The sequence below is a fragment of the Oncorhynchus gorbuscha genome, linkage group LG08 (genome assembly GCF_021184085.1).
Source record: "Oncorhynchus gorbuscha isolate QuinsamMale2020 ecotype Even-year linkage group LG08, OgorEven_v1.0, whole genome shotgun sequence".
NCBI classification, from domain to species: domain Eukaryota; kingdom Metazoa; phylum Chordata; class Actinopteri; order Salmoniformes; family Salmonidae; genus Oncorhynchus; species Oncorhynchus gorbuscha.
This window is the reverse complement of record NC_060180.1, coordinates 26,140,394-26,152,704: the sequence shown is the minus strand read 5'-3', so window position 1 is coordinate 26,152,704 and position 12,311 is coordinate 26,140,394. Positions and strand designations below refer to the sequence as shown.

At 42.1% G+C, this 12,311-nt stretch overlaps 1 protein-coding gene across 2 annotated transcripts in view; it reads left to right on the top strand.

The window, feature by feature from the left end:
* The window catches only part of dntt (deoxynucleotidyltransferase, terminal), a 161,483-nt gene that overhangs the window by 77,874 nt on the left and 71,298 nt on the right, over window positions 1–12,311 (top strand). For both annotated transcript variants that reach the window (XM_046357916.1, XM_046357915.1), the window contains exon 7: window positions 9,524–9,656. In XM_046357916.1, the coding sequence (XP_046213872.1) occupies window positions 9,524–9,656 (133 nt within the window). The remainder of the gene's footprint in view (window positions 1–9,523; window positions 9,657–12,311) is intronic.

Genomic DNA, 12,311 nt, shown 5'->3' with positions numbered 1-12,311 from the left:
ACTGGGCTCTAATTACCTACCCGTGCGCCCCAAAATGTGTACAAACTGGGTTAACTTGGTAGAGTTTACAAAAACAGATCAGATGTAGGTCAACCTCACTGACTGAGGTCTATATTCAGGTGTCATCCCAGATAAAACATTTAAAAAATGTATAATTCATGTGTAAGTTACCCATCATAAACCCACAAGTACACTACAGAGTACATGTAATATCTGCATAAGTAGACCATAATTACTAGGTGTTACACTTATTTTTGTGTAGATAAATCCTGTGTATCTTGAGGGGTACTTACTTGTAATTAATGTGTACTTATATAGTACATAACCCATCCTGACAACCTGGCCCTTATTTTTGTTAATTTGGTATTTTATTAGGATCCCCAATAGCTGATCCCCAAATACTCTTCCTTGGGTCCACACAAAACATGAAGATTGACATAATAGAGAACATTAATAGAGAAGCTCAAGGACAGAACTACATCTTTTTTTAAAGGCACACATAGCCTACATACAGCTGAACTCGGAAGTTTACATACACCTTAGCCAAATACAATTAAACACAGTTTTTCACAATTCCTGACATTTAATCCTAGTAAAAATGTCCTGTTTTAGGTTAGTTAGGATTAACACTTTATTTTAAGAATGTGAAATATAAGAATAATAGTAGAGATTTATATCCGCTTTTATTTATTTCATCACATTCCCAGTGGGTCAGAAGTTTACATACACTCAATTAGTATTTGGTAGCATTGCCTTTAAATTGTTTACTTGGGTCAAATGTTTCAGGTAGCCTTCCACAAGCTTCCCACAATAATTTGGGTGATTTGGCCCATTCCTCCTGACAAAGCTGGTGGAACTGAGTCAGGTTTTTAGGCCTCCTTGCTCACACACGCTTTTTCAGTTCTGCCCACAAATGTTCTATAGGATTGAGGTCAGGGCTTTGTGATGGCCACTCCAATACCTTGACTTTGTTGTCCTTAAGCCATTTTGCCACAACTTTGGAAGTATGCTTGGGGTCATTGTTCATTTGGAAGACCCATTTGCGACCAAGCTTTAACTTCCTGACTGATGTCTTTAGATGTTGCTTCAACATATCCACATAATTTTCCTACCTCATGATGCCATCTATTTTGTGATTGCGCCAGTCCCGCCTACAGCAAAGCACCCCCACAAGATGATGCTGCCACCACTGTGTTTCACGGTTCGGATGGTGTTCTTCGGCTTGCAAGCCTACCCCTTTTTCCTCCAAACATAATGATGGTCATTATGGCCAAACAGTTATAGTTTTGTTTCATCAGACCAGAGGACATTTCTCCAAAAAGTAAAATCTTTGTCTCCATGTGCAGTTGCAAACAGTAGCCTGGCTTTTTTATGCCAGTTTTGGAGCAGTGGCTTCTTCCATGCAGAGCGGCCTTTCAGGTTATGTCGATATAGGACTCGTTTTATTATGGATATAGATAATTTTGTACCTGTTTCCTCCAGCATCTTCACAGGATCCTTTGCCGCCAGTCTTCTCAGCGCCGCTAGTCTGCCCAGCGCTGCCAGTGCCGCTAGTCTGCTCAGCGCTGCCAGTGCCGCTAGTCTGCCCAGTGCCGCCAGTGCCGCCAGTCTGCCCAGCGCCGCCAGTGCCGCCAGTCTGCCCAGCACCGCCAGTCTGCCCAGCGATCCACCAGTCAGCCAGGATCCGCCAGTCAGCCAGGATCCGCCAGAACTGCCAGTCAGCCAGGATCCGCCAGTCTGCCAGGATCTGCCAGAACTGCCAGTCGGCCAGGATCTGCCAGTCAGCCAGGGTCCGCCAGTCAGCCAGGATCCGCCAGTCACCCAGGATCCGCCAGTCTACCAGGATCCGCCAGAACTGCCAGTCAGCCAGGATCTGCCAGTCAGCCAGGATCTGCCAGTCAGCCAGGATCCGCCAGTCAGCCAGGATCCGCCAGTCAGCCAGGATCCGCCAGGATCCGCCAGGATCCGCCAGTCAGCCAGGATCCGCCAGAACTGCCAGTCAGCCAGGATCCGCCAGTCTGCCAGGATCTGCCAGAACTGCCAGTCGGCCAGGATCTGCCAGTCAGCCAGGGTCCGCCAGTCAGCCAGGATCCGCCAGTCACCCAGGATCCGCCAGTCTACCAGGATCCGCCAGAACTGCCAGTCAGCCAGGATCTGCCAGTCAGCCAGGATCTGCCAGTCAGCCAGGATCCGCCAGTCAGCCAGGATCCGCCAGTCAGCCAGGATCCGCCAGGATCCGCCAGGATCCGCCAGTCAGCCAGGATCTGCCAAATCCGCCAGTCAGCCAGGATCTGCCAGCCAGCCAGGATCTGGTAGATCCATCAACCTGCCTGAGCTTCCTCTCACTCCTGAGCTTCCTCTCACTCCTGAGCTTCCCCTCAGTCCCGAGCTTCCCCTCAGTCCTGAGCTTCCCCTCAGTCCCGAGCTGTCCCTCAGTCCAGTGGGGCCCGTTGTTAGGTTTCCTAGGCCAAGGTTAGCGGCGAGGGTCACCACTCAAGGGACGCTAAGGAGGTGGACTAAGACATTTATGGAGTGGGGTCCACGTCCAGCACCAGAGCTGCCACCGCGGACAGATGCCCACCCAGACCCTCCCCTATAGGTTTAGGTTGTGCGTTCGGAGTCCGCACCTTGGGGGTGTTTTCCTTGTTTTAGTGTTGGTCAGGACGTGAGCTGGGTGGGCATTCTACGTTGTGTGTCTGGTTTGTCTATTTCTATGTTTGGCCTGATATGGTTCTCAATCAGAGGCAGGTGTTAGTCATTGTCTCTGATTGGGAACCATATTTAGGTAGCCTGTTTTGTGTTGGGTTTTGTGGTTGATTGTTCCTGTCTCTGTGTTTGCACCAGATAGGACTGTTTAGGTTTTCACTTTTCTTGTTTTGTTTAGTCTGTTCATGTATAGTGTCTTTATAAATTAAACATGAATAACCACCACACTGCGCTTTGGTCCGCCTCTCCGTCAATGGAAGAAATCCCTTACAATCATGCTACACACACATCACAGCAGCTGCTACCAGACTCTTATTATTATTACTAAATACTGCACAATTTACACCAAAAACCAGTGTAAATATTGGACTATACATTGTGCGTTCCTTTATTATACTTATTGTATGCTAAAATGTTTATTCTATTCTACTGAGACATTTCTTTTATGTTCGTATTCTTATCTTTCATTTGTTTTTATTGTTGAGGTATAAAGAACTGGAGACTGATTCCAAGATGTTTTCTAGGTCGTCTACTCACGTTCGCATACGCCGATACATGGACTGTCTATATCCGGGTCCAACATCACATGCACACCAGCACTCTGCGCACAGCAAGCAGTGTGAGCTGCAAAGACGTCATCACGTCACCCAAAAACATGGCAGGCATTGGATGAATAGAAAATTTTAATATCTTTGGCTGTGAATGATGGAAAACCAAATCAGCCTCAGCGACAATTATTTGAAAAATTCAATAAATGTTTCGTGCACAAAGGGGATGACTAAAGTGTCTTATTAGGAATTTTCTAATCTGACTTTATTTCTAATCTGACTCTATGTGGCCATTTATGGAAATTATCTTTCTGGGCCGGGCGTCAATTCAGCTGCAGTACCAAGGCAAGACTGTTGGAAGTAAGCATTTTTGTTGGACGCCGTGTCCCGTGTGTATCCTGTACATACGACTAATACAATTTGAAACATAGAGATGAGAGGCGAGGAGAGAGGGCAGTGTAAATCAGGGGAGAGAAAATAGCATTTTGTATTACATGAATTGAAAGCGATAGTTTTTGAGCTTCAATTAGGTCATAGACCATTTTAGGGTTAAGAGAGGTTTAGCATTCTCTGTCGCTTTAGAGTAGTTTATGTGAAAGAGCAACCTAGAATAGCAACTTTTTCTTAGCAATACTTCAAAGTTCTTATATGAAATACCCATGACTGCCAACTTGAGAAAGTTAGAGAGGTGAGTATAGTAGGGCAGGTCAGGTGAGATAAAATAGCATATTCCTTAGTGTCACATGAATTGTGAGTTATACCTGTATACTCTGAGATGAAAGGGTATTTAGTACAAAGAAAGGGTACTTCATTTTGTCGCTGTAGAGTAACCCTTTTTTGGGCTGTGGAGAAGCTTTTTGTTTCGTTTTTTTTAAAAATAACCCTTTGTATAACTATTTGTATTGTTCTTCATTACATTGTTAGAACCAGAGGGTTCTTTATTACACTGTTGAAAATTTTCCAGCTACCTGTTGCAGTGAAAATATGGTAAATATTCAAAAAGCAACTGTATTTTCAGAGTTTGATTAAGGTATTTTTGCTGTAAGGGACAGTATCCTTCTGTATTCTGATAACCTGGAAGTAATCCTCACTTGGGATTTGAACTCACAACCTCTCAGTTACTATTGACCTGAATTTCCTGTACACCCCCGAACCAATAGAGTTTCTGTCATTTGTCCCAATGCGGTTCCATTTAGAACTATCTCATGAAGAACCCTCTGGTTCCAGGTAGAACCAATAACAGGCTCTACAGTTATACTTATAGGATACTTCAGATGAGCTTATGGCACACACTGTTAGGTACTCGCATGGTACGGGTCGGTATCTTTATGGGTAAATGTGTGCAAAATCTAATATATTGGGACATTTTTCTACCCAATATATCCAATATAAGAAAATCATTACTGCACTCATTAGCATATTTACAGGCATGGTCTAAAATATGTTGTATTTGTGCCAACCATTAGTGGACGCGTTGTACCAGTTTAAGTGGAATTATCATTATATTGATAAAGTTTGAGCAACTAATTTCTCTACTCCCAGTTCTGCAATCTTTGTAATAGCTTGTAAAAATCAAGAGCTGCACTGAACCTCGACAGGATCGGTGTCCCTGAAACCAGGACAGTTGTTGCTAACGTGCGCTAATGTGACTAGAATGACTTTGTAAAAAACAGCCAACTGTCTGGGACATAGACATGTCTTATATGGGCAGAAAGCTTAAATGAACTGCAGTGTCCAATTTTCAGTAGCTATTACAATGAAACAATACCATGCTATTGTTTGAGGAGAGTGCACAACGACAAAACACTTTTATTAAGGCAACTGGTTTGATACATTCACCGCTGAAGGTAAATAATATACTTACATTCAGTAATCTTTCTCTGATTTGTCATCCTGAGGGTCCCAGAGATAACATGTAGCATAGTTTTGTTTGATAAAATCCCATTTTTATATTAAAATGTAGGAACTGGTAGTTTGAACCCCTTCCACAAACTTCAAAGTGTTTCCTTTCAAATGGTATCAAGAACATGCATATCTTTGCTTCAGATCCTGAGCTACAAGGCAGTTCGATTTGGGTATCAGTTTAGGCTGATAATTTTTTTTTAAAGGGTACGGTCCTTAAGAGGTTGAGGTTACTGTGCATTTTGCGATTAACTTAATGGCAGTTGGTCACAAGGAAGTTTGTGTTTATTTTTTAATAATGTACTGTGAGTTTGCTGCAAGTACACTACCTTCAGAAAGTATTCAACAAATCATCAATCAATTGTATTTATTTATAAGCCCTTTTTGCATCAGCAGATCTCACAAAGTGCTTATACATAATCCCAGCCTAAAACCTCAAACAGCAAGCAATACAGATGTAGAAGCATGGTGGCTAGGAAAAACTCCCTATAAAAGGCAGGAACCAAGGAAGAAACCTAGAGAGGAACCAGGCCCTGAGGGGTGGCCAATCCTCTACTGGCTGTGCTGGGTGGAGATTATAAGAGTACATGGCCATTAAGGCCAGAGGCGTTCTTCGAGATGTTCAACTGTTCATAGATGACCAGCAGGGTCAAATAATACTCATAGTGGTTGTAAAATTTACAACAGGTCAGCACCTCAGGAGCAAATATCAGTTGGCTTTTCATAGCCGAGCATTCAGAGGTCGAGAAAGCAGGTGCTGTATGGAGGGAGAGAGAGGGAGAGAGAGAAAGGGAGAGGGAGGGAGAGAGAGGGAGAGGGAGAGAGAGAGGGTCAAAAACAGCAGGTACGGGACAAGGTAGCACGTCCGATGAACAAGTCAGGGTTCCATAGTCGCCGGCAAAACAGCAGAAACTGGATCAGCAGCACGATCAGGTGGACTGGGGACGGGGACAGCAAGGAGTCATCAGGCCAGGTAGTTCTGAGGCATTGTCTCTTAGGGCTCAGGTTCTCAGGGTGGGGAGAGACAGCGAGAGCGAGAGAGAGATGGAACACAGAAAGAGAATTAGAGGGAGCATAATTAAGTTCACACAGAACACCAGATAAAACAGGAGAATTTCACCAGATAGAACAGACTGTTCCTAGCCCCCGGGTATATAGACTATTGCAGCATAGCCAAAGCACAGTATTAATACTATTGCCAAAGCACAGCCCCCACACCACTAAAGGGAAATCAACAGACCACCAACTTACAGTACTACTCTGAGCCAAGGTTGAGAACAGCCCACGAAGATCTCCTCCACGGCACAAGCTGGAGGGGACGCAAAACCAGACATGAAGATCACGTAAGTGACTCAACCCACTCAAGTGAAGTATAACGAAAGAAGCCTGGCACGACGCGACGCACCCCTCCTAGAGACGGCATGGAAGAGCACTAGTAAGCCAGTGACGCCCCAGTAATAGGGTCAGAGGCAGAGAATCCCAGTGGAGAAAAGGGAGCCGGCCAGCCAGAGACAGCAAGGGTGGTTCGTCACCCCAGAGGCTTGCCGTTCACCTTCACACCGTTGGACCAGACTACAGTCAATCATAGGACCTACTGGAGAGATGAGTTTTCAGTAAAGACGTAAAGGTCGAGACCGAGTCTGCGTCCGATTTTTTGCAATGTTGACTTCTTCCACATTCTGCTGAGTTACAGTCTGAATTTAAAATGGATTAAATTGAGATCACTGGCCTATACACAATACCCCATTATGTCAAGTATTTGAAGTATTTTCAAATTAATAATAATTGAAAAGTGTCTTGAGTCAATACGTTTTCAAGCCCTTTGTTATGGCAAGCTTAAATCAATTCAGGAGTAAAAATGTGCTTAAAAAGTCACATAAAAGTTGCATGAACTCACTTTATGTGCAATAATATTGTTTAACATGATTTTTGTGTGACTACCTCATTGCTGTACCCCACACATACAACTATCTGTAAGGTTCCTCAGTTGACTAGTGAATTTCCAACACAGATTTAACCACAAAGACCAGGGAGGTTTTCCAATGTCTCGCAAAGAAGGGCACCTATTGGCAGATGGGTAAGAATGAAAAAGCAGATATTGAATATCCCGTTGAGTATGGTGAAGTTAGTAATTACACTTTGGATGGTATATCAATACAGCCAGTCACTACAAAGATACAGACGTCCCTCCTAACTCAGTTGCCAGAGAGGAAGGACAGTGCTCAGGGATGAGGTCGTTGGTGACTTTAAAACAGTTAAATATTTTATTGGCTGTGATAGGACAACACTTAGGAGTAGGATTCAACAACATTGTAGTTACTCCACAATACTAACCAAAATAACTGAGTTAGGAGAAGGAAGTATGTACAGAATAAAATACCGTATTCCAAAACATGTATCCTGTTACAATAAGGCACTAAAGTAAAACTTCAGAAAAATGTGGCAATTTTTTTAACTTTATGTCCTTAATACAACGTGTACTGTTTGGGGCAAATCCAACACGGTGGTGGCTGCATCATGTTATGGGTATGCTTGTCATCGGCAAGGACTAGGGAGTTTTTGGTTATAAAAAGAAACTGAAGAAATCTAAGCACAGGCAAAATCATAGAGGAAAACTTTCCAACAGACACTGGGAGACAAACATACATTTCATCAGGACAATAACCTAAAACACAAGGCCAAATATACCCTGGTCTTGCTCACCAGGACGACATGGATTGTTCCTGAGTGGTCTAGTTACAGTTTTGACTTAAATTGGTTTGAAAATCTATGGCAAGACTTGAAAATGGCTCTCTAGTAATGATCAGCAGCTAACGTGACAGAGCTTGAAGAATTTAAAAAAGAATAATGTGCAAATATTGTACAATCCAGGTGTACAAAGCTTAGAGACTTACCCAGAAAGACTCACAGCTGTAATTGCTGCCAAAGGTGATTCTAACATGTATTGACTCAGGGGTGTGACTACTTATGTATTTGATATTCAATACATTTGTAAAAAATATATTATAAATACATTTTATCATTGTGAGTAAAAACATGCATTTAAGCCATTTTGAATTCAAGCTGTAACACAACAAAATGTGTAATAAATCAAAAATCAACACTTTCTGTAGGTACTGTTGTTATTCCAAAATTCACAGTAACTTTCTGTGGCTGATTTGTGGCACCTTTACTTACCTGATGGTGTGGCAGGATGGTAATTTTGTTGTCAAACTAGAAAGAATAGTACTTTCCTGCTGTCAAATGACCTTGTGGCCTCATGGGTGGAATGTCATTCATATTTTTAAACATTTCTTGGTAAACATGATTTTTTTTAAACCTGTCAAAAATCTGGTGTTTCCATGTCAAACTGTTTTGTTATATTTCAGTCTTCTGTGGAGTATTTCAAGTGTAATATTGGGACGCAAACTCAAAATGTAATACTTTTCAACTCTGGGATGATACAGGTGTCTTCTTTTTTTAAATCCCAAAACCATATGTGTGACCAGGAAATACTCTGTGTGACCCTGATTTAGCCCACTGCAGTAAAAGGACAGTGGGGCTCTTTATCACATTCTCTTACAAATACAGCAGAACTGACAGTGTTAAAAGACATGCTCAACCTTTGACAACATAATCATCAACCACTTAAATTGGTACAACACTTCCACTGACGCTTGGCACAAATACACTAAATTCAGTAACTTGTTGTTGTTTACTGTACTTTCACTGCAACCGGTAGACTGTAGTGTACTGTAAAACTACAGGAACTTTTTAACAGTGTAGCATTTCATGGCATAAAGAAAAACATGGTGGAGAGGGAAAGAACAGGATGGTTCTTCACAACCATCACAGCAATAAAGAACCCTTCCTGAAATGCAAAACAATTGTTACACTTATAATGTCACTCTGACCCCTGACAAAGAACCCCCCCCAACAACATTTTTTTAGCGTGTACTCCTTGAAAACCAATTAGCTGATATTCCCACTCTTTTTAGGGCTCAGAGAGCTTTAGCACTTCAGTGTATATTGTTAAATGCATCCGCATGCATGACACATTTTATTTGCACATTATTGTGCCACGCAGCATAATCAGTTTTAAACAGAACGTTTTAAACATATATAATATATTCCATGCCGTAATCTGCATCTTAAAAAGCTACAATATTCACAAAGTTTACGGGTTATACTTAGGAAAATGTTTCAAAGATTTGTGATTCTAGTTTTCATATGAAAAATGACAGGTAAATTACTGGGACATTTTGAAAGTCACTGTGAATATTACCTGCCTTTGCAACCCTATATTAAAGTCCACAATGCTAATGCTACTGTAACTATTGTCCACTTCAGATAGACAGCTCATAGTGCTTTTTATATTTTCCCCTCAGGTTTCCTGTATTACAGGGACATCTCCAAGGCTGTCAGTAAAGCCGAGGCCAAAGCTCTTAGAAGCATCATTGAAGAGACTGCTCATTGGACCGCACCCGATTCTATACTGGCTCTGACAGGTGGCTTTCGCAGGTACAGCACAACTCTTATCTCAGCTTGTCAGTGTGGATGTATTTGTGGATGTTATTGAGTTTGAAACAGTGCGCCATTGCAACGGTCGTAGTCTTAGTTCCTTGTTGTTTTCATTCTACACATGACAGACATGGTTCTTTTGTTCCTGCCACGCAAGACAGAAGAGTGTGTACAGAGGCATCAATCGTGTGTTACACTACAGTCATTACATTCAGCATCCAAACCAATGTCACTTACATGACATTACCATGTTCAAAAATGAACGGCTATATTAACTTAAAAGGCCAGCTAGGCGGGTACAACGTGGGTCCGTTTGTTCACATCCTGCGCCATCACTTTCTCTTCATGTCAGTTTCCTTTGTGCTCTATTTGTGTGTGGCACAGTGTGCTTCAGTGAGCTCCAAGCACTGGGCTCTATGGTATTGTAAAAATGTTGCCGTGACTGGTGGCGGTGTGTGGTTAAATAATGCATGAGCAGTCTGGCAATAAGGATGTGCGCCTCTCTTCTCTACAGGAGTGACAGGCCTTCTGCTGCTTCGTCAACAGTCTGTTCCACTTATATCTCTTATAGCTCTTTCTGATCTGTCTTCGTTCTGCAACCATCGCTCTCTTTCTTTCTGTATTGCAGGTTGGGGCATTTCTTGTCCTGACTCATGCACCGGAGTGTCATGCTCGTTGAAATGAGCGGACCAAGGCGCAGCGTGCATAGAGTTCCAAGTGTTTATTAAAACACGCCAACAAAAACAATAAACAGCCAAGCGAAACGTGACGACTGCATTGCTCACAGGCACTACACGAAAACAAGATCTCACAAACTAAAGTTGGAAAAAAGGCTGTCTAAGTATGATCCCCAATCAGAGACGACGATAGACAGCTGCCTCTGATCGGGAACCATACCCGGCCCACAAAGAAATAGAAAAACTAGAATGCCCACCCAAATCACACCCCGACCTAACCAAATAGAGAAATAAAAACGGCTCTCTAAGGTCAGGGCGTGACATGGAGGCATGCTCTGCAGAGTGGTCATTAGCTGCCACAGTCACAAAGTCATAAAATCTGATTTTTTTAACCTAACCCTCGCCTTAAAGGCCCACCTTAGAGGAAGTTGCCACAATATATTTAGAGTAATTCCTGTCCTACAACGAAATTTCATGTTTATGTTTCACCTCGAAGACTGACGCAGGCTGGTAATACATATTCAGGAATTGGGGGTGGGAACGTTGTGGTGATTTTCACATTTAGCAGAGAAATAACAATATATAGGCCACTGACTGACAGCTGTCAGTGTAACTAGCTAGCATGCTAACCTTAGCAAGCTAATGAAAGTTATGTGAACACCATTTCAGTTAACAGGCATACGAGCTGTTGACATGTTGATGGTTGAGATTTGTCTGACTCTTGCCATTTGATAATTCCATTGAAACAGTGTCGGATTCCAAACATCATTCATATTTGGAAACACACACAGACATGATCAGATAGCTATATTCTTCGTTCTCTCTGTTATCATTTCAGCAAGCTAACTAGCTATATATCAGTGCATTATCTAAATTGTGCAGCTATATATCAGTGAGCTCCAAGCACTGGGCATTGCGCACCTACATATCAATGCATTATCTAAATTGCGCAGCTATAGAGTATACCAATGCATTATCTCAATTGTGCAGCTATATATCAATGCATTATCTAAATTGTGCAGCTATACAGTATATCAATGCATTATCTAAATTGAGAAAGGGAATCTGCCATAGAAATAGAACAAATATAAGCTCTGGTAATATGGATAGCCTAACTATTGAATGGTTTGGAGTGTGTATTGAAGCAATGGGCAAGTTTGTTTTGCGCGGCCCGTTACCCAGTGCTACACTGATTCTTTAGAATCAATGGAATTGTCAAAAATGTGCAAACCCTGCAAACATTTTTTTAAATGTTTTATTTCCTCTTTATTTAACCAGGTAGGCATGTTGAGAACAACTTCTCGTTAACAACTGCGACTTGGCCAAGATAAAGCAACGCGACAACAATAATGATACAGAGTTACACATGGGATAAGCAAACGTACAGTCAATAACACAATAGGAAAATCTTTATACAGTATGTGCAAATGTAGTAAGATTAGGGAGGTAAGGCAATAAATAGGCCATAGTGGCGAAAAATGACAATTTAGCATTAACACTGGAGTGATAGATGTGCAGATGATGATGTGCAAGTAGAGATACTAGGGGGCAAAATTAAATTAAATAACATTATGGGGATGGGGTAGTTGGGTGTGCTATTTACAGATGGGCTGTGTACAGGTACAGTGATTGGTAAACTGCTCTGACACCTTGGGCACAGGGCCATGCAAAACGAATTAGCCTCAAACGTTAGTGGTCAAAACCATTCATCTTAGGGTGACGGGGGGAGCGGGATTCTAAAATACAATCATATCACACAATTTGACCATTTATAAAATGGTAATGTTTTCTTTATGAAGACTAGCTTAAAAATAAGTGAAACTTTACAAACTATCCAATGGATTATGATAATCTGCTGGTAAAAAAAAGGGGAGGTGCAAGAATAGAATATTAGTTTGCAACCCCTAATTTGCTCCATGGCAAGGTGGCCAAGTGTAGCGTCATCACAAGTTAACAGCCACAACATGTTTGGATCTCA